This window comes from Citrus sinensis, chromosome 2, assembly GCF_022201045.2.
Source record: "Citrus sinensis cultivar Valencia sweet orange chromosome 2, DVS_A1.0, whole genome shotgun sequence".
NCBI lineage: Eukaryota > Viridiplantae > Streptophyta > Magnoliopsida > Sapindales > Rutaceae > Citrus > Citrus sinensis.
Genome location: NC_068557.1, coordinates 4,400,801 through 4,422,577, shown reverse-complemented (window position 1 = coordinate 4,422,577; position 21,777 = coordinate 4,400,801). Strand labels below are relative to the sequence as shown.

Genomic DNA, 21,777 nt, shown 5'->3' with positions numbered 1-21,777 from the left:
TATGGTATATGCTAATTAATTCTACATTTATTATTTTATTTTAATTTATTAAACTTAATAAATTATGAGAGGGTTCTCTGAAAATTATTATTGCTATATGGAATTTGATATCACTTTGATTAAAATTATAATAACAAAAGAAAAATAAATAAATAAATAAATTGAAGAAAATTATTTTATAAAAAAATCTTATATTTTCAGACAAATAAGCAAATGTGTTTTTTATTGTTTTCATTTTTATATATTACTTTGAAAACAAACTACCGAACAAATTTTTATTTTAAAAAGTATGACATGAAAAACATCATTATCTTTCTCTAAAATGAGACCAAAAAATACTAATTAAAAAACATTATCAGATGCACCCTATATAATATCCCACTACTTTTCTAAACTCACCTCACTTCTAGGAAATAACTATAACCAATTCTATTTTTCATCTTAAAAAATACAAGTCAACAAAAATTTGACGGACAGTTAATTAATTAAAAATCTTCCATATAATTTTTTTTTTTAACTTAGACTATCTTTGACCGTTAAGGTTACTTAAGATAATTTTCATTTAATTATTTTAAACATTGTAGCATAAATAATCAAATTATCCAAGAACATGTACTCTTGTATCTAATAATTTAGGTATTTATTTTTGTTGTCTATAATATAATATGTTTAAATAAAACCAATAATTTTCAATATCTTTGCTTATAAATCAAATAAATTTGATGGCCCATATTTAACCTGAGCTTTCTTTAAAATATATAAAATAAGAATAAATGATCAAAAAAATTATCTAGACATAACGATAAAAACTTGCAATAAATTTGTTCCTAACAAGCTACATATAATGTGGGTCCAAAGAGAAACGACCTATATTACTTTATATAATATGCGGCGATATTGGGACCGAAATTGTTGATATAAGTGCATATTTCACGTGTAAACGAAATTGAGACTGCTTTGGTTTTTGCTATCATGTTTCATACTTTGTTATAGTATACAGTAACACGAAGGACGTGTTTGTCAAATGCAACTGAAGATATTTACTACTTAATATTGGTATAATGGTATCAGTTGACCCGCCGCAATTAGTGTGCCGCAATTATGACACTAAAAAATCGGCAAAAACAAATCAAAATCAATTGAGACATTTATCTTATTATTATTATTGTTGTTGTTGTTGCTGTTGTTGCTATCGTCGTCCTTTCATAAAATTGGTACAAAAGCATAACCTTGCAATTTTTTTTTATAATTAATTTGGCAATGAGTGGTCCTTTTCATTTTACCCAAAAAAACAAAAATAATTAATTAGTTTGACTCCATTTTATTTCTTTTCCATGTTAGGGCAGAAAAAAAAAATCAAAACTTGGGTATTACGTAAATTGATAAAGTTTGAAAATAATTCAAGTGTTTAGCTTGACCTTATTAATTTTTTCTTTTCCCATTTTGAGGCAAAGAAAGAAGGAAGGAGCTTGATTTATTTGAGTCCAAGAAAGAAATAATTTTTGCAACTTAGCTGAGTCCAAGAAAGAAATAGCAAGCGTATCAAAATTCAAAAGCAAAATAATTTTTGTTGTACAATCAAATGCATGCATTTCTTACTCTCACTTATACGTTCACACAACAACAATAATAAAATAAAATGAATAATGATATAGCCACAAACTCATGTATAAATTTATTTTGTACAAAATGATGTGGCATTAATTTATTGGTTGAATTAAATATCTCTTGGCCCACATGATTTATTTTTATTATTTTATATTTTCATCCAACCAATGAATTAATGCCACATCAGTTTGTGTTTGTGGATGTATCATCACTCAAATAAAATATATTTTAATATTAGATTTATCTATTTCATAGGTTAATGATTTTAAAATAATTGTATCTAAAATTTAAAATAACTCACAAAATCTATGTTATATGTTCTATTTGTAATGTCATAATATATTATGTCTTTATTTGCATATATTTCAAATTAAAATTTTGAATTGATGGATTAAGTGTTAATATCGATAATAGTTCAACATTAAAAAAAAATTACATGTCATATATATTTTATTTTATTAATATTTATTTTCATATTTTATTTGTATTTATATGTTATTTAATTTATTTTTTCTGTTCGTATTACATTTGTGTTTATTATTAAAGAGGATTTCTTATTTAATAAGTTCTATATGCAAACCTTCTAAAATGAAACAAACCCTGTCCAAATAACTGTATTATTAAAAATTATATGGATCATGTGCTATTTTCATTTGACTAAGGTTTCATTTGGTACAACTTTTTAAGTAGAGCTTTTGTAAATAGAGTTTTTATTAAAAAAAATTTAGTTGTTTGGTTGTCAATAAAAATTTTTATTAAAAATTTATAAAATTACTTTAATATACAAGTTTGTGGCCCACATGCTATTTTCATTTGACTAATAATATTATGCCGAATACTCAGTCTCTGACTATAACATTACTAACTAATTATCTTTCAAATATTTTCTAAAAAATTACTTATAACTGTCCCCTACATATCATATAGCTTTGTTTCCAACTTTATGAGAAATCTTACAAATCACATATTATTGGAAAAAAAACAAAAGCACAAAATTATATCGAACACTGAATTTAAATCTAGCTAGTTGGATAATTCACTGTTAGTAAACAAAAGCTTATCACCGTCATAAACGAACTAATCAAGGGTCACATCTGCTAGGTTGTCTTGAATGCATGTTTCCTGGCGGCCCTAATAAGAAGAGAAAAAAATCATCTCCCTCTCTACACCCCGCTCCCCCATAAATATCCAAACACACACTGCTTTTATATTCCACAAAACATATAATTCTTTCATGTATTGATGGCTAGCTAGCATAACTTCATCCTTTTAAGGTATCAATAAATTCCTTTTGCTTTTTGTTTTTTAAATCCCTTTATGATGATTGTATTATTTGATTCTTGCTTTTTAGGGCATTGCTTGTACGATTTGAATACGAAAATTATGGCGGAAGAAAATAGCTCTGCAGCTGGTTCATCATCTAGGGCTCAGCGAAATATAAAGGAGAAACATCGAAGAACGCACATGAAAGATCTCATTTCCCAGCTCGCTTCTCTCATTCCTTCCAGCTCCAAGGTATATTAATTTTGGTCATATTTTTTTCATTTCTTTGTATTTATAAAAGAAAGCAATACTAAAAACTAACTAGTCTAATACTAGTTTTAATAAATTATAGCAACTATATATATATAAGTTTTAAGGTTTAGGATTTAAATCGATGTCGTGGATCTAACAAAAACCGTTAAGTTTCTGTTCAACTCTCAAACTAGCAACTATATATATATATAAGGTTTGTGTGTCTGACTTGAAACTTATTGATGCAGTTGTCTATGCCAGAGATATTGGATGAAGCCACCAGTTATATAACGCATTTGCAGAAGAATAAAGAAAGTCTTGAGAGGAGGAGAGCACTATTGAAGGAAGAGGATCACTATGAGCCAACAGTAATGAACATAACAACGTCGGGTTCTACTTTGGAGGTGAATTTGATTTGTGGGTCGAATAGAAACTTTATGTTTCATGAAATTATCAGCGTTCTCGAGGAAGGAGCAGCTGAAGTTATAAACGTCACACAATTCAATTCGGGTGATCGGGTCATCTTCTCTGTTCTGTCCAAGGTGTGTGTGTCTTCATGTTTCTGTCTAATTTGTTTTTTCGCTTTATGATTTTTTTTTTTGGGTGACAGTAAAATAAGAGAAATTAAATTGAAGAAGAATATGAAACCAAATTGCTTTTCTGCTAAAACCATCGTATCAGCTCTGTCGCATTTAATTATCTTGCATAAAATTTCTCTACACTTGAATATATATAATTAATAAAAAATTAATTGGTTTTCAATTCCTTTGCTGAAGAATGAATAGGGAGCATAATAATTTAAAACTTCGCTTTGAATCTTAATTATGTTATCCTATGAGGATGTTAGCATCTTTTTAATGCACTGAAAGACTAAAAAAAAACAAGAAAAATAAAGACTTTAATATATATATTTTTTAATCTTTTAGCTCACATTGGAGTTTTTGTTTTTTTTGTAAATTTATTTTAGGTCCATTTCCGTCCAACCCAAGCCGAGGTCAGTACTCATTTGACTGAAAAGCTAAAAAGATTTTAATCCCCAATATTTTAGCAAATAACTTTATTCAAACAACTTCAACAAGATGACAATGAAGTAGAGTTGGCTAAAAAGTCTGAGCCGGCTCAAGCGTACGGGCCTAGATATGGGCCCCAAAAAATGTAAAGTCTGTATATATTAGGCTTGAATAAGGGCTTAGTATTTTAATTTACAAATAAAAATAAATTAAATTTAAATAAATAAAAAACTCAAAATACTAAAGTAATATTTTTCTATTTAATATGTGTGATTTATCATATTTTATGTATTGGACTATTATTCTATTATGTATTAGATAATTATCTTTAATTTAAATATTTTTTATTTTATAAAAAAATTATTTTATCATTAATGAAAAAGCTCAGGCCTAGCCCAAGCCTGACTGGTCCAAATTTAGATGGGCTTTTGAAGGTCTTGGGCTAGGCATGAGAATTGTCTTAGAAAAGTCCAATCTAAACCCACAACTTACCAACCTTACGATGAAGAATCCTTCAGTTTTAACATTTGAAATTCTTCTTCTCTGCTTTTGTTATTTTTTTTCCTTTAAAATTTAAAGTGTAAATCAATCAGATTGACCAAAACCTCTATTCAATGCTTGAGAAATGAAATCAATTACAAGATTAATAGTCCATATGTATATTGAACACATACGCACATATGGTCCATACATATATGTTGATAATTGCATGCCATGGCCCATGGATTGCCTTTTCTTGGCCGGTGGTGTTGGCTTTTGAAAATTAACAAAATTATGCACGTGTGTCCTTTTGCAGGCCGTCAATTCAAGAATTGGTGTGGAAACTGAAAGAGTTCAAGAGCGGCTGAAAGAACTGATTCTCTGATGCTGATGCATTAACAATTATGTCAGACGAAATATGCATGCATGATGCAACAATTTATATGTGTCTACATTTAGATTTTATCCCAAAAAAACTTAAATAAACGAATAGTAATGATATTAAAACACTTCTGAACCCACCTAGGCCAAACATATTTGGAAAAGAATTTGGCTTGAGTGATGTTCTGGTGAAGTTTTATGGTGAGATGAGTATTTGTTATTCCTAGATAATTAATCTCAAGATCTATAATGGATTCTATCTTTCTCTTTTCTCACTTGTATGGATTTTTTATAAGTACGATAAACAAATTACATGTATCTTTCATTTGTTTGAATGTGTACGTATATATTTGCAGGCCATCAATTCGAGGATTAGTGTTGATATGAGTATAATGGATGTTACCTCACTTATTATGATATTTATAAGTAAAATAAACAAACTACATCTCTAATTCAATTGGAATATGAACTATCAGCCTTCTCGAGGAAGAAAAAACTGAAGTTATAAATGTCGCACAATTCAAAAAATAAGCAATAAGTATGTTTCTAAACCAAACCAATTGATTTCGTCTTTAATGCTTGGGGCATGAAATGAATTACAAGATGGATAAGGATCGTAAAATGAAAGGGATTTTGCCTCGCTGCCTACATTTGTGGGATTTCAATTATAGAAAGAAATAAACCAGAAGGGGTACGGCAACGTTACCCCTTTTTTTTTGTCTTTTCTCAACCCACCATTAAGATCTAACCTAAAAATAATTTAATAAGTTGGATGCTTTTCTTGAGTTATTGAAACTATGGTCCCTGATTTTTGCTACAAAATTTAAAAAGAAAAAATATTTAAAATTTTAACACATAAGTCCATAATATTTTAATTTTTTTACAGTTAAGTCTATTACATACCTAGGTAATTTGACAGTTAAAATGACTTATTCTTACATTTAGCTTAATTTATTCAAATTAATATACTTTTTGATTAATTGTCTAATTTAATATATAGTAAAACAAACCGTATTTTATGATAAAAGTCAATATGAAATTAATTTCATGTTCTTAATTTATTTTTTTATAATACTTATTTAATATACAGTCAATAGTTTGAATATGTGATAATTTTTTTTAATAGTATTAATAATATGATAGTTTTTTAATAAGGCATCAAAACGTGAGGCACAAAAGTGGGGTAAAAAAAAGACTTGCCCTTCATTTATTTTTACAACTAGAAGTTTGATGAAGTCTAAAAGTTTTTTAAGAAGGATTGGGACACAAAGCCATTTTGCTCTTTACACTCATTTGGGAATTTTTTTTTTCCACACCTCATGTTCCATAACTTTAGGTTAGTGATAAAATTCAATTGCTAATTATTAGAGATATAGAATTGAAACTAGTGGGGGTGTTATATCAATTTACTCAATTTTTATATGTTATTTTAATTTATTTATTTAGTAAAAATAAAAATTAGTTTTAGTAAGGATATATTAAATATTTAGGTAGGTTATATAGTAAATCTTCTTTTTAAAAATTTTGACGATGGGTGCTTCAATTAAGGTAAGTTAAAAAAAATTAAAATAAGCAGGACCATTGAGTCAATATTTAGAAATATATGAACTTAATTTAAATTTTACAACAAAAAAGGGGAATGTAGTATAACTACCCTTTAAGTACGTTTGATTAAAATACTTGCACAAAGTAATCGCCATTATCTTTATCTCATATATACTTGAAGGAGATTGAATAAAGAAAAGTATATTGCTTCCTTCTCTCTCACTTTTAGCTTCTTCTGCGTCCAAGGTTTGTTCCAGGTACCATTTTACATTTTTCTACTCGTATGATTTTTGAATGAGGACAACTTTCAGCACTGGGGCAAAAGGGGCGCTGATGGATAGTGTTGGGAGCGATGTTTGTCCAGTAATTTAGACAACAGAACATTTGAGTTTCTCTTAGGGCTGGGCACTATACGGTTCGGTTCGGTTTAGATAGAAAATCGAACCGAACTGAAACCAATCGGTTCTTCCAAATCAGAACCGAAAATTTTCGGTTCGGTTCGGTTTGGTTCTGAATTTCGGTTCAGTTCGGATTATTTCGGTTCTTTTTGGTTTCAACTCTACAATTTTCTCACGTAAGAAACTCCCACAGTGTTAACATTACATTCAATATAATAAAATTCAGCAAAATAATAAAGCCCCAACACATTATAAATCGACAAAAAAAAAAAAATAATAACAAACCAAAAATCTCATGGGTTTCAAAATCACCATTTTCCCACAACCAAACAAGGCCTGCACATGGGATTTCCGTATCAACATTTTTAGTAACCAAACAAGGCCATCAAAATCCCCATTTTTCCAACCAAACGAGGCCAACACATGGGTGTCAAAGCTAGCAATCGGCAACAACAACAAATACAATAAACCAAAAGCTAGCAAGTCCGCAACAGTTACAAATACCCAAAAAATGCTGAAAAAATCAAATTTTACTTGGACAAAGAAATAGATCTAGATCTAGGGGTGGGCATGGGTTGGTTTGGGTTGGATTTTAAGTCAACCCAAACCAAACCATAAAAATTTGGATCCAACCCAAACCAACCCAAATATTTTTAACCCAAACCAAACCAAACCATTTGGGTTTGGTTTGGGTTTGGTTTGAATTTTATTATCAAAATAATTTTTATTTTAATAAAATTTAATTATATCAAAATTATAATAATTATTAATTGTTATTAATTATTAAATTGATATTAAAATATAAAAAATATAGTGGATAAAAATTATAAATTTTACAATAACTTAGTCCTTAAATTAAAGAATACTAGAAAATCAAAATAAAGTTTAATCACAAAAATTATTATTTCTCAATAAATAAGAATGTACACTTTAATAATAAACTTTCACAAACATGACATTAACAATCTAATAATAAATTTTGCCACTTGTTATTTATTTAATTATGTAATATTTATTTTTATTGATCATTTTGGTAGTTTTGCGTTATGTTGTCTACTTATATGTTTAATTTTAGGGAGATTGCCAATTTCCCCCCTACAGTAATCAACGTATATTATTTTTCCCCCTAATGCTTTTATAATGGCCAAAAACCCCCATAATAGTATAAGTTTACAATATTACCCTTATTTTCAACTACTCTTTTATTTATATTTATTCTAAATTAAATAAATCACATGAATAGAAACTAAATAAAAAATAAAGCATTAAAAACAAGAAATATATGTTTTGATATGAACAAAAAAATTAATAATAAAATTTTTTTATACTTATTTATTTTGTGAAAATTTTCTTATAATAAATATATAAGAAAATTATTAGTCAAATGATAAAAAAATTATTATAAGAAAACTTGAATGACAAATAAAAATTTATTATAAGATAAATAATAAAATATTTTACCTATACTTTTTACATTTAATTTTAAAATATTATAAAATATTTATTATAAGAAAATGTTCATAAAATAAATAATTATAAGAAAAAAATTTTGTAAATAAGAAGAAATTTATGTTATTTCTTCTTAGTAGAGTCTCCTGCTCTTTCTATGATGATCCTTCCATGTCGGAGGAATTATTTTTGTAAATAAGGAAAAAAATTTATGTTATTTACAACAATATTTATTTAATTTAAATTTATTTTTACTGTTATTTTCATTTTCTAACTGTTGACAATTGATCACGCCGTAAAAAATTTAATGGTGGTCTTTCACTTATTTGTGTTCATTTATTTTGTTTTCATTTATTGCATTTGAAAAATTTGTGTGTTGGGGTTTTGTCCATAACTCATGGGTAAACCATACCCAAACCATAATGAAATGGTTTTCTACATAAAACCCACATCTAACCCATTTTCATGATTTACCCAACCCAAACCATTTAATTTGGTTTGAGTTTGGATAAACCCATGGGTTGTGGGTTTATGCCCACCCCTATCTAGATCTATAATATTTGTTGTGAGAGAAAAAAGAAGAAACTAAGAATCCAACTAAGAATCCTTGTGTGGTGGCCGACGGCCTGCGATGATTGCGACTGAAGGATGGCTGTTGTGGGGTTGTGACGAATGGCCGGTAGCTGATAGGCGACTGTGCTAAGGGTTGACGATGGTTGTGTGGTGCGAGAGGAGCGGCTGCTAGCTGCATGTATGGTGTTAGAGAAGAGCGGTTGCCGATGGTAGAAATAAAATGTGCTGATTAGAGTGTGAGAGTGAGGGAAGGTGTGCTGCTGCCGTGTTTGAGAGACGTGAGTGTGAGATTTAGGTTTTTTCCGTTCACTTTACCTATATATATCAATATTAAAATATTTTTTTTAAGTGAAAGAACCGAATGGTTTTTCGGTTCGGTTCGGTTTTGAACCGAACCGAATAGAAACCAATCGGTTCTTTAATTTTCAAACTATTCGGGTTTTTTATTTAAAATCGAACCGAACCGAATTAAAAATATCGGTTCGGTTCGATGAAAACCGAACCAAATGCCCACCCCTGACTTTCTCTCTTGATGCATGTGTCAGCAAAATATAATGCAAATATTTTAGAAATTCTTTTGACCTTAAAGATTCCCCGAAAATTTTGATGGCGTCGGTGATGCCTCTGTTATTGGGCCTTTTGATTGTACTTAATTTTATATGTAAGCTAATTCAGAATGCTATGGAAAGAAAACAATAGCTGATCAATTGTGTCCTCATTTGGTGTATTTTTGTAGGACCTAAGGTGCTATAAAACAGCACCAGCAACCTTAGATCCTGCCCAAGATCACAAACCAAGATGCTTCAAGATTGATAACTGCAGAATCTAACTAAGTTGAATCAACAAAATTGGTGTTGATTAACCAAACACAATTCAAAAAACAGAAGAATTAGAAAGAACAAGGAACAACATAGATTTAACGTGGTTCAGCTATATTTCTCTAGCTTACATCCACGGGAGGGCAAATATGATCAGTTTTTATTTGATGCCTAACTTAAGGCTAAACGGCAAGTTTATATGTCGTTCTGAAGAGTGTTATATATACTCATCAAAACGCACGAATTAATGTCGTTTGGCTTTAGTGAATCCAGCTTCTAAACACAAGGTCTTCTGTCGTTTTGATTTTCTGGATTTGCTTCACACACAACAATTTTCCTACTATCTTTTGTGAGCTGATCAATTATCCTAGTTTAGTGGTTTTTTATATATATATATGTATGGTTACTTGGGAAAACAATAAATCAATTCTTTTTCTATAGCATGTTTTCGTTACTCTGATATTACACCATTGAGGAAAATCTCTTTATTTTCAGAGTTGTCGAGAAATTGGATATTGATTATCCACACATCAGCCAATACCCCAGGAGTGACTGCGGGGTCTCTCGAATGCCATTACCCAAACTGCAAAGATATATTTCTCAGACAATTTTGAAAATTTTCAAAAGCCTAATTAATTTTGTTAGGCTACAGTCATTCTGCCGCTACAACAGAATCAGCTTACTCTTCTAACAAAATTGTTTCGGGGGTGGGATTTTGCATCACACAGGCCCCGGAGTGAAGGTCTTCATTCTCTCATTAACTTTTTGTACCCAACTGCAGCCAGGATTCTTCTTTGCCTCCTGATTTGATCGATGCCCTAACCCTGCCAGCCTCATCCCATCTCCCTGCGTCTGCATACATGTTTGAAAGAAGAATATAATATCCACTGTGTTGGGCCTTCAGTATAAACAGAAGCTCAGCTGCCTAAGCCCCCAACTCTACTCTACGTTACGATAGATTCGACATGCCCCTATCGAGCATAAATAGGTAACCAGATATTAGTATCTGGTTCAACAGGCAGGTTTTTGATGAACTACGCTGCATGCATCCTCCGTAAGGCCAGCTCGGCCAAAGAGATCAACCATACAAGCATAGTGCATTTCTGTTTTCTGTTGGCTTAACATTGTGAGTTTGCATTTCATTAGAGTACTTCTTCTTCCCCTCTTCTCCAGTAATAGTCCTCCCTGTACGTCTACAAGCTGTTAGCAATGCAACCTCCTGTTTGGCTGCAGCAAGCACTTGCTGCATTAATTAGTGTTTTTTTTTTGTTATAATTAATTTAAACTATAATAAAAAAATAAATTTAAAATTTTAATTTAATATAACATTATGTAATATTAACTTGAGAAATGAAATTAGTTACACGAATAATAGTCCTAGTGTACATAGATTGACAAGGATGGTAGAATATATGAAAAGGATGCATGGGTTTGAACACGGACGTACATATAGTCCATACATATATGATGATAATTGCATGCCATGGACTGCCTTATCTTGGTCGGTGGTGCTGACTTTCGAAAATTAACAAAAGTTATGCACGTACGTCTTTTACTCTTTTTGCAGGCCATCAATTCAAGATTTGGTGTGGAAACAGAAAGAGTTCAAGAGCGACTGACAGACCTGATCCTCTGATTATGATGCATTAACAATTCGTCAGACGAAATATGCATGCATGATACAACAATTTATATGTGTCTACATATAGATTTCATCCCAAAAAACTTAAATAAACGAATAGTAATGATATTAAAACACTTCTGAACCCACCTAGGCCAAACATATTTGGAAACGAATTTGGCTTGAGTGATGTTCGGGTGGAGTTTTACGGTGACATCAGTATTTGTTATTCCTAGATAATTAATCTCAAGATCTATAATGGATTTTATCTCTCTCTTTTCTCACTTGTATGGATTATTTATAAGTACAATAAACAAATTACATGTATCTTTCATTTGTTTGAACACGTACGTACGTATTTGCAGGCCATCAATTCGAGGATTAGTGTGGGAACTTCAAGAGTTCAGATGAAAGAACTGCTTCTCTGATGCTGATCCATTAATAATCTGAAAAAATAATATGCATTAATAATCTGAAAAAATAAGTTAGGGTTTTGATATGGAGTGTACTTTGAAGAATACTCCAATGATCAAGTCAGGGTATTTTAATCTAAAGAGAAAAGTTTAAGTATAAAGGTATTTGCAAGCTCTATATCTGGAAAGTGAAATTGTTTCTCTTATCATTCTCTTGAATTTGTTGAGAAATAACCAAAAGATCTTTGAATCTCTCCTCAAGCCTTAATTTATAGGAAAAGGCTTGAATTTTTTGCAGGAGATCTAATCTCATCCATCCATTCCCCGACTGAATTTAGATTGTCCATTTTGTAATTGATTTTTCTTTTGTCACTACCATCACATGATTCTGTTAATGATCACTTGCTGATGAATTCTTTTGTTATGAACTGATTTTTATTTGCATTTCAGTATCAAGGAAAAAGCAGCTGAAGTTATAAACGTCACACAATTCACACACACACACGATATATATATATATATATATATCATTTTTTTATCTAATTTGTTTTAGCTTTATTTCTTTTTTGAGAGTAAAATTAGAGTGATTAAATTGAAGAAGAACATGAAATCAAGTTGGTTTTCTGCTAAAACCATCGATATCGATCGGCTCTCCCGCATTTAATTTTCTTGCATAAAATTTCTCTACACTTGAATATATATAATTAATAAAAATTAATTGCTTTTCAATTACTTTGCTGAAGAGTGAATAGAGAGCATAATAATTTAAAACTTCGCTTTGAATCTTAATTACGTTATCCAATAGAGAGTATAATAATTTAAAACTTCGCTTTGAATCTTAATTATGTTATCCTATAAGGATTTTAATATCTTTTTAATGCACTGAAAGACTTAAAAAAAAGAAAAATAAAGACTTTAATATATATTTTTAATCTTTTAGTTCACATTGGAGTTTTTGCTTTTATTTTTAAAAAAATTTATTTTAGCTCCATCTGGGTGCAAGCCAAGCCCAAGTCAATACTCATTTGACTGAAAAGCTAAAAAAGTTATTAATCCCTAGTTTTTGAATAAATAACTTTATTCAAATAACTTCAATAAGATGCCAATGAAGTAGGGTTAGCTAAAAAATCTGGACTGGCCCAAGCTCATGGGTTTGGATATGAGTTCGAAAAATGTAAACCCCGCATAAATTGAGTTTTATGGTGAGATGAGTATTTGTTATTCCTAAATAATTAATCTCAAGAGAAATAATGTATTCTATCTTTTTCTTTTCTCAATTGTATGGATTGTTTGTAAGTGCAATAAACAAATTATATGTATCTTTCATTTGTTTGAACACGTACGAAGATACTAACGAAGATACAATGTCAAGGAAAAAGAAAAAAAATATTAATCATTGTTAAATACAAGACAAAATAATCATATTTGACTTTTCAATGCACCTGAACCCCATGATAGAACAGAAGCCATAAAAGTTAAATAAACGAATAGTAATGATATTAAAACACTTCTGAACCCACCTAGGCCAAAAATATTTGGAAAAAAATTTGGCTTGAGTGATGTTCTGGTGGAGTTTTATGGTGAGATGAGTATTTGTTATTACTAGATAATTAATCTCAAGATCTATAATGGATTCTATCTTTTTTCTCACTTGTATGGATTATTTATAAGTACAATAAGCAAATTACATGTATCTTTCATTTGTTTGAACACGTACGTACGTATTTGCAGGCCATCAGTTCGAGGATTAATGTGGGAACTTCAAGAATTCAGATGAAAGAACTGCTTCTCTGATGCTGATGCATATTAACAATCTGAACAAATAATTTCCTTTAATAATTTGAAAAAATAAGTTAGGGTTTTGATATGGAGTGTACTTTGAAGAATACTCCAATGATCAAGTCAGGGTGTTTTGAGATTAATCTAAAAAGAAAAGTTGAAGTATAAAGGTATTTGCAAGCTCTATATCTGGAAAGTGAAATTGTTTCTCTTATCATTCTCTTGAATTTGTTGAGAAATGACCAAAAGATCTTTTAATCTCTCCTCAAGCCTTAATTTGTAGGAAAAAGGCTTGAATTTTTTGCAGGAGATCTAATCTCATCCATCCATTCCCCGACTAAATTTAGATTGTCCATTTTGTAATTAATTTTTGTTTTGTCACTACCGTCCCATGATTCTATTAATGATCACTTGCAGATGAATTCTTTTGTTATGAACTGGTTTTTATTTGCATTTCGGTTTTAGGTTTATATATATATCAGCGTTCTCGAGGAAGAAGCAATTGAAATTATAAACGTCACATAATTCAATTCGGGTGATCGGGTCATCTTCTTTGTTCTGTCCAAGGTGTGTGTGTGTGTGTGTATTCATGTTTCCATCTAATTTGTTTTAGCTTTATTTCTTTTTTGAGAGTAAAATTAGAGTAATTAAATTGAAGAAATAGGGTATAAAATCGCCTCATTCCCTCCTCGAATGGGAAAAATCTGTAAGGGTTCTCATCCCCATGGGAATTTCTGCCATCCCTATGAGTAAGACGTTTTTGTCCGGTTATTGATACTATAGTCCCTGATTTTTGTTACAAATTAAAAAAGTAAAAATATTTAAAGTTTTAACACATAGGTCCATAATAATTTAAATTTTCTACAATTAAGTTTGGTATCTAGGTAATTTGACCGTTAAAATGACTTATTCTTATATTTAGCTTAATTTATTAAATTAATACACTTTTCCTATTAATTTAGTGTATAGTAAAACAAATCATATTTTGTAATAAATGTCAATATGAATTTAATTTCATATTCTTAACTTATATATATTTTTTCATAATAATTATTTAGTATACAGTCAATAATTTAAATATGTATTAAAAATATATTACTTTTCAATAATATTAAATACTATGTTAGTATTTCAATAAGGTATCACAGGTAAGGCGAATACATGTATATGTATATGTATGTGTCTATATAGGTAATCTTTTAGTGTTTCATTCCTTTGCTTGAAACTTTCTATTATATTATTATTTTGGCTTGTTAGTCAAAGATAAAAAATCTATTTGCAGGTGACAATAGGATGGTACAAGAAGATGGAGAAAGAATCTGGACTCCTTGGTTAATTAAATTTATGAATTCTCGTTATTATTTCAATTTCTATAATTTAGGAATAAAATTAAGGGTCTTCATCTATATTGGGGCCCTAGGCAACCGCCTAAGTTATTTAAAGGAAGAGCCACCTATGAGAAGTCCAAAATTGAGTTTGCATCAAAGAGATGTGTATGAAGATGTTTTCTTACTGTAACACGATGTATTTCTTTCCCTTACTCCATTGCAGCCAGATTTGCACAAGCTGATATAGCACCCATAAAAGATACTACATCATGCTTCATACCCAAAAGCCGCATTTCGGAGAACAAACTCAGAGATTCTGAACAATCACTAGTTTGAGAATGGCCCGCTATTAAGTATATTGTGAGATACTTCATCCCTAAGGGACATGTTAAAAACATTTTGAGCTAGGTTTAGACAGCCATATTTTCGATACATATCATACATAATTTAATCCTTTGCGAATAATCCTTGCATGGGTTTAGGTATTATGAGTGATCAGACCATGCATTTATTGTAAACGCTACAATACAAAGGACTGTTTATATATAGTCCTTTGTGCGAGTGTGTGTGTGTATAAATGCACACATGAAAAATAAATGCGTGGTCGTTTGTGTGTATTTATAAATATACACATTTAACCAACAAAGTGTTGGCTCCACTGGCAATGAAGTCCCCTTAAGTGGCTTGATTGAGTTTGCTCCCCAGTTCGAGTCGCAAGGAAGTCGCCTTTGTTGGGAGAACCTGTGCCTCTCGGTTCGAGCATGGACTTCTAGTTTGGGTTGTGGTACGGGCTTAAAGGTGCCTCCCACAGTTGGGGCCCTCCCCAGGATACCTCATGGTCAAAACCAATAAATAAATAAATAAATAAATATACACATTTAGTAACCAAAGTTGGTTGATGTAAGTGGTTTGACACTTTCACTCCTTAAGAGAAGTCAGAGGTTCAAGCCCCGCTCTCGTATGGAGTCACCACTTTGGCCAGCACTTTACCCCTTACAGGCCGACCTGGTGCGAGCGGGGGTTAGTCTAGATTGTGGTACGGGCTTAAAGGTGCCTCCCACAGTTAGGGTCCGCTCATGACCATCTCGTGGTTCAAAAAAAAAATACACATTTAGTTTTAATTTAAAAGCTAGAATACAAGAAGCTGTGACAAGTTTGAATTTGTTGCCACCGTATTTTTATTTATCTTATTTGACTTGGTACAAAGACCTTTGGGAACCTTTAGTGTCGTTTTGGGGTTGATAAAATAAGCAGCATTCAATATTAAAGTAGTTAGATTTTTGATAAATTATTTTGTGAGATTGCTACAAATCTTTTATATAATTTTTAAAAATACGTGGACTAAATAGATAATTAACTTAAATTATAATGACTAAAAGAATATTTATCTTATTTTTTAAAACTCATCAAAATAATGTTGTTATAAAAAAAAAAGTGCGGCTAATTGTATCCAAAAAAATAAACTCACCACAAGTATAGAAATATCCAAAAAAAGGGTGGATATTCTGGATATTTGGATCCGCATAATAATAATTTTAAATTTAATAATTTACATGATAATATTAAATAAAATTCAATTATAATTTAACAATCGACAATTTAACATATAAAAAAAATACAACAACACCAAAAATTCACAAACAATAATTTCTAAATATAAATCAAACATAAAAAAAATCTAAGTTAAACTGATTTATTACAATATTCTTTAATTATTATTATTATTTTAAACATATTTTCATAGTTAATGAAGATTTTCATACCCATCCTTGAAACTTTTATGTTTTCTAAATCAACGTTTTCCTGACCAAAATGGTATAATTTAAGGCTTTTTCTATTTTGCTCTCTAAAACTTCAGGCGCAAAGAGACCTTCTCATTCATGGCTTCCACTTCATCTTTACCTCCTGTTACTCTTTCTTCTACTCTTTCTTTGCCCAGATCTTGCACTTCTCATACCACCAATAAGATTAAAAACCTTGTAGAATATTCTTATATTCCTGAATCAGTCCAAATCAGTGAGTCCTCTTACCCTCTTATTAGCCATTCTCAGTTGTACAAACGACCTAACTTCTTTACCCGCAGTATCCGCATCCTCATCTCTACCAGACGCCCTCATTCTAAATAATATATCCAGTCTTCCCGCCTGCATCAGTGTGCTCTTCAAGCCACCTCTGCTGAGCAATATGTCACTCTGGAGATTCCTTCCGAGTTGCTCTCCAACTGGAAACGAGAAGGTTATACTCATCTTCATCTTGGAGGCATCAAATTAATCCTTACTCTTCATGGAAGAAAAGGTTTACCGGTTACAGCTCGCCTTGCTATGCTTGATACCCGGTTTAAACAGTACCAAGATGCTGTTATCGGCACTGTTCTCACTGCCCTCCATGCAGGCAGTATTTTACTCGCCTTCTATCCAAACTTTAACCTTTCTCTCCAAGATCCCAACTTGCCCACAACCTTGAAGGTTCAAGTTCAAATTCAAGGTGCTGAACAAATTTCTTCTGCCAAAATTGCCACCTTACACCACCAATTGGTCTATAGGCTTCAAAATCATGCCTTAGATCTACCAACTCCTGAACATCATTCGGATACCCTCATGGTCTTAGCCGAATCTGACCAGATCCCAACCATAATCCAAATCCCAAGACAAATTCCCCGTCATGAGCTCATCAAGCTTATGTCTCTTGAATGGATCTCCAACTATGAACAGTTCCATAACAATACAGCTCCAATTCAGACATTTGAAAGCATGTTTGAAAGACGCCAAGATGGAACAGTCCGAATGACTTTTAAACCATCTCCAAGTGCTCCACAAGAGCCTCCTCGGCTCTCCTTTACCTATTCTTCAATGATTACAACTGTCCAGACAGCCCAAAAAGAAAAAACCTCCAGTTTCCTGCCACCACTATGATCCTAAACCGCCACAAGATCCTCCAACTCCACCAGCTCCATTACCCTTTTACCAAAAAGAACTCAAATGGATTACAAAGTATTGCAAATTTGAGACTCCATCACCAATCCAACTTCCAACACCGCCACTCACTTCTATGATGTTTTCATCCACTTCTTTAGACTATTCTTCCTTTTTTCCTCCTTTAGACACTTATACCGATTCCCAACGGAATGCCGTGTCCAAACCCTTTGTCCCTTCACCAATTACCTCATCTGGCCACTTAGAACCTCCTAAACTTTTTGAATCAGTCCTCAACTGGCAAACCCAAAATGCCAGAGCACAGAATGATACTTTGTTGAATATCAACTCCAAAGTTGAGCACATCAGTTTACGAACTGAACAACTTGAGACAAAAGTTGACTCCATCTCTGCACAGATGCAGCAGATCCACCAAAATCTCCAGTCTAGAATTACTCAACTCGATTTTGAGCTACGAGCTATGCTTGCCCAGCGCTATTATGGCCTAGAATTTGACCAAAAGGAAAGGAAAATCAGACGCTTAAAAGCTGAACTTGATCAGATTGAATCTGAAAAACACAGACCTACCCTTTTTACCACGTCACCTCTTATCCCTTCCATAGGTCCAACTTATCATCAATTTGCCTCTATGCTTTCCCCCATCCGACAGTATGATCATTCCAAGTTATTTGGCATGACCCATACTCTTTTTAGAGACAATCCATTACCACCACCACCTAAACCAAAGCCTAAACCTCAACCGCAACCCGTCACATTTCATCCATCATCCATCATCTATTACCATCCCTGCCCAACACTCTCCTGGTCATACTCCGGCATCGCCACCAGTACCTCCACTACCAACTGAATCCCAACCACCTTCTCAATCCAAAGATAAACAACCAATGCATCAGTTTAGTGCCCATACGGTCGACCACTCTCCTACTACAGATGACCAAACTTCTGATTCAAATCTAGCTGTTTCCGATAGCCATACTGAGACTGACACAGAATCTTCAGTATCCACTAGTGATTCTGAAAAGTCTTATGCTGATATCACCAGAATCTTGATGGCCCAACCTGATCAACCTCCTCAAGGCCAAACTTCCCATACAGAACCATATGTTGATATTCCCTCAGAAGTTGAAGAAGAAATGCCTGAATCTTCTGCCACAAACCAACCCCCTCCAGCTCAAGCCCATACCAGTTCACCCAGTCAAAAATCTTCAAATGGCCCATGGTTCACTTTTGATGATCTTCCATCTCATAAATGGCGTGATCGCCTTAATGAAATGTCTTCCTAGATTGACATTCAAATGCTACGTCCAGGAGCCACAACTCAATCAGTCCTTAGAGGGTTTGCTACTCGTTTTACGGGTGCTCTAAGAGATTGGTTTGATTCTTTAGGTCGCTACCGCCAATTACAGTTTGTGGATCTACTAGAAGTCTCAAGTGCTCTTGCTGTTCTCCATGATCAATTCCTTGGAGACCCTTCTACAGTCTTTGAAGCTGCACGTCGAGACTATCTCAACATGAAATGATGTTCCCTCAATGCTAAGGATCTTGATTTCCATTACTAGTGAATGTCCCTGTTGTTCTATAAGCTTAATAGATTCAATGAACTGACATTAAAACATGTCTTTCTAGCCTCTCTTCCAGATGAACTCCAACCCGACTACCAGCCATTAAACATGTTTTTGCAGGATGACAAGTTTCCCTTGCCCCGTAGACAAAGCATGTTTACTTTTCTAAAAAATACCCAGATCTTTTCAAAATTCGATTTAAAATCAAGTTTCTGGCAATTAGGCATTGAACCCTCTGAGCGTTACAAAACTGCTTTTTGTATCCCAAATGCCCATTTCCAATGGACCGTCTTACCCTTTGGCCTCAAAACTGCCCTATCCATTTTTCAAAAATCCATGGTCCATATCTTTCAGCCCATCCTGCATCATGCATTGATTTACATTGACGATATCTTACTTTTTTCAGGATCACATGATGAACATCGCCAGCTGTTAACTCAATTATATGATATTGTCCAAAATCATGGAATTATGCTGTCTGCCAAGAAAAGCACCATTGCCACAGAGAACATTGAATTCCTTGGCATGATCATAAAAGATGGCCATTATCAGCTAGGAAAACACATTGCCCAAAAGTTGCTTCACTTTCCAGATCAGCAACTTTCCAAAAGGCAAGTTCAACAGTTTCTCGGCATCATCAATTACATCAGAGACTTCATCCCACATGTGGATCACTACACTCATCACCTTTAAGCTTTATTGAAAAAGAAGCCCCCAGTATGGAATGCTGACCACACAAATGCTATCCAGACTCTCAAAACCAGAAAAACCTCTCACCTTGTTTTCTACTACATACCACTTTCCGATCATCTCCATGACTACATCATTACCCCCAGAAGCTCTCACCAAGAAAATTTTTCCCTTTAACAAAAACTTCTCTTCTGTCTTTGCCATCCAAGAATTTTGCAAAGAAAGCTCTCTTTCGCTTCTTCATGAAAGCCTACCTTGTCACATAACCCTTTCCATTTTCCTCCTTCCACCCGGAAAATCTGTTCCTTACAGGTTTAACCCTTGATCCATCCAGAGAAACCACTGAAGATGTGTTATGGTACATCTGGTGCATAACAGTCCTTTATGCCACTAAGTTAGTCCTACCAATTACTCTCACTTTGGAACATCTCCTTAACCCAGACAAAGCCACCTCTCTTACCTGGACATTACTTGAATGGTTCTCCCCCATACCATGGTGGAGAATGAAGCTCCAACAACTGTCAGAAATTTACAACCTTGAACGTATGCCTGCCTCGGAAGCACAAATGTTTACCTTAGTCTTTATCATTCACAGGCCATACTTTCAACATCCAGACACAAAACTCTTTTGGACTCAAGACCAGGTATATGAATGGTTCACTGCACCACATTTAGCTGTCATTGAAAATGAAATCCAATATGTCCTTCACAACTACCTTTGCAATTAAACCACCAACCTCCGCCACTTAAAGATATCTTCCACACCTCCTTAGGCCCACAACATGACCTCCCTATGATCTTCACTCCATCCGCCATATCCAAACCGAAATCCACGGGAATCATTATCAAAGAAGAAAATCCAGACTACACTGACTTCCTTTTCCAAGACTCCCAAGACCCCTGGGAAGATTTCTTTCCCCTCAACCAACATCTCCAATAATTTCCACAACAATCCATGAATGAACCAAGATCCTCATCCCAACCTCCCAATGCTGACACGACCACTAAACTCTCCAAAGTTGACAAAGCCACTCAAACATCACTAAGGCCAGGATACCGACGAGATTGTCCTTATCCCCTTTGCCGTGGTCCCCACTGTAAGCATCCAAAGCTCTCCAAAATCTTTTTCCCAAAATCCAACCGTGACACTGACCCCGATGAAACTGAAAGCTCATCCGAAGATGATTACATGAATCTCCGCTCTCCATAAAGTTGTTTGTCTTGTTGCTTTCAATAAAGTAGTTTGTCTTGTTGTAATAATTATGTTTTACTTTATGGTTTTGTCTTGGCTTGCCTTACGCCTTAGCTTTTGCTAGTTGTAAAAGTCTTTGTAAGCATGCTTTATCTTTTGTCCATTTGTCCAAAGTCTTGATCGGTGGGCTTAGCTTTCTAAAAAGGTGTGCTACAGGTCATGATCACTTGAGAAGTCATGATCAATGTTGTCGTATCTTTATCTTTTGCTTTTGAAAAAGATAGGGGTCATGTCTTATCTTCTCTGAGAATTCCTCTATATAAAGGATTCTCCCCTTGCTTATAAGATATATGATATAGAAGTTGGAAGAAATAAACTCTTGTGTGTTTTTATCACTATGAATCTCTAAACCTCTCTCCTCTCTCTGCAAATGAAGCTCTCTAGAGAAAGAAAAAGAATAAAGAATTAAATTTGTTCATTTT

The 21,777-nt window shown here is 32.8% G+C and overlaps 1 protein-coding gene across 4 annotated transcripts in view; it reads left to right on the top strand.

Annotated features, from left to right (window-relative positions):
* Positions 1 to 2,631: 2,631 nt before the first annotated feature.
* Positions 2,632 to 21,777, top strand: part of LOC112497282 (transcription factor bHLH167-like) — a 54,442-nt gene continuing 35,296 nt past the window's right edge. Inside the window, exons 1-5 of one of the 4 annotated variants that reach the window (XM_052431941.1) lie at positions 2,718 to 2,882; positions 2,960 to 3,123; positions 3,372 to 3,665; positions 4,091 to 4,117; positions 4,930 to 5,264. In XM_052431941.1, coding sequence (XP_052287901.1) covers positions 2,992 to 3,123; positions 3,372 to 3,665; positions 4,091 to 4,117; positions 4,930 to 4,998 — 522 coding nt within the window. In that variant the 5' untranslated portion in view covers positions 2,718 to 2,882; positions 2,960 to 2,991 and the 3' untranslated portion in view covers positions 4,999 to 5,264. Of the gene's footprint in view, positions 2,883 to 2,959; positions 3,124 to 3,371; positions 3,666 to 4,090; positions 4,118 to 4,929; positions 5,265 to 21,777 lie in introns of those variants that run through there. The other 3 variants (XM_052431946.1, XM_052431943.1, XM_052431954.1) reach the window with 3 other exon arrangements.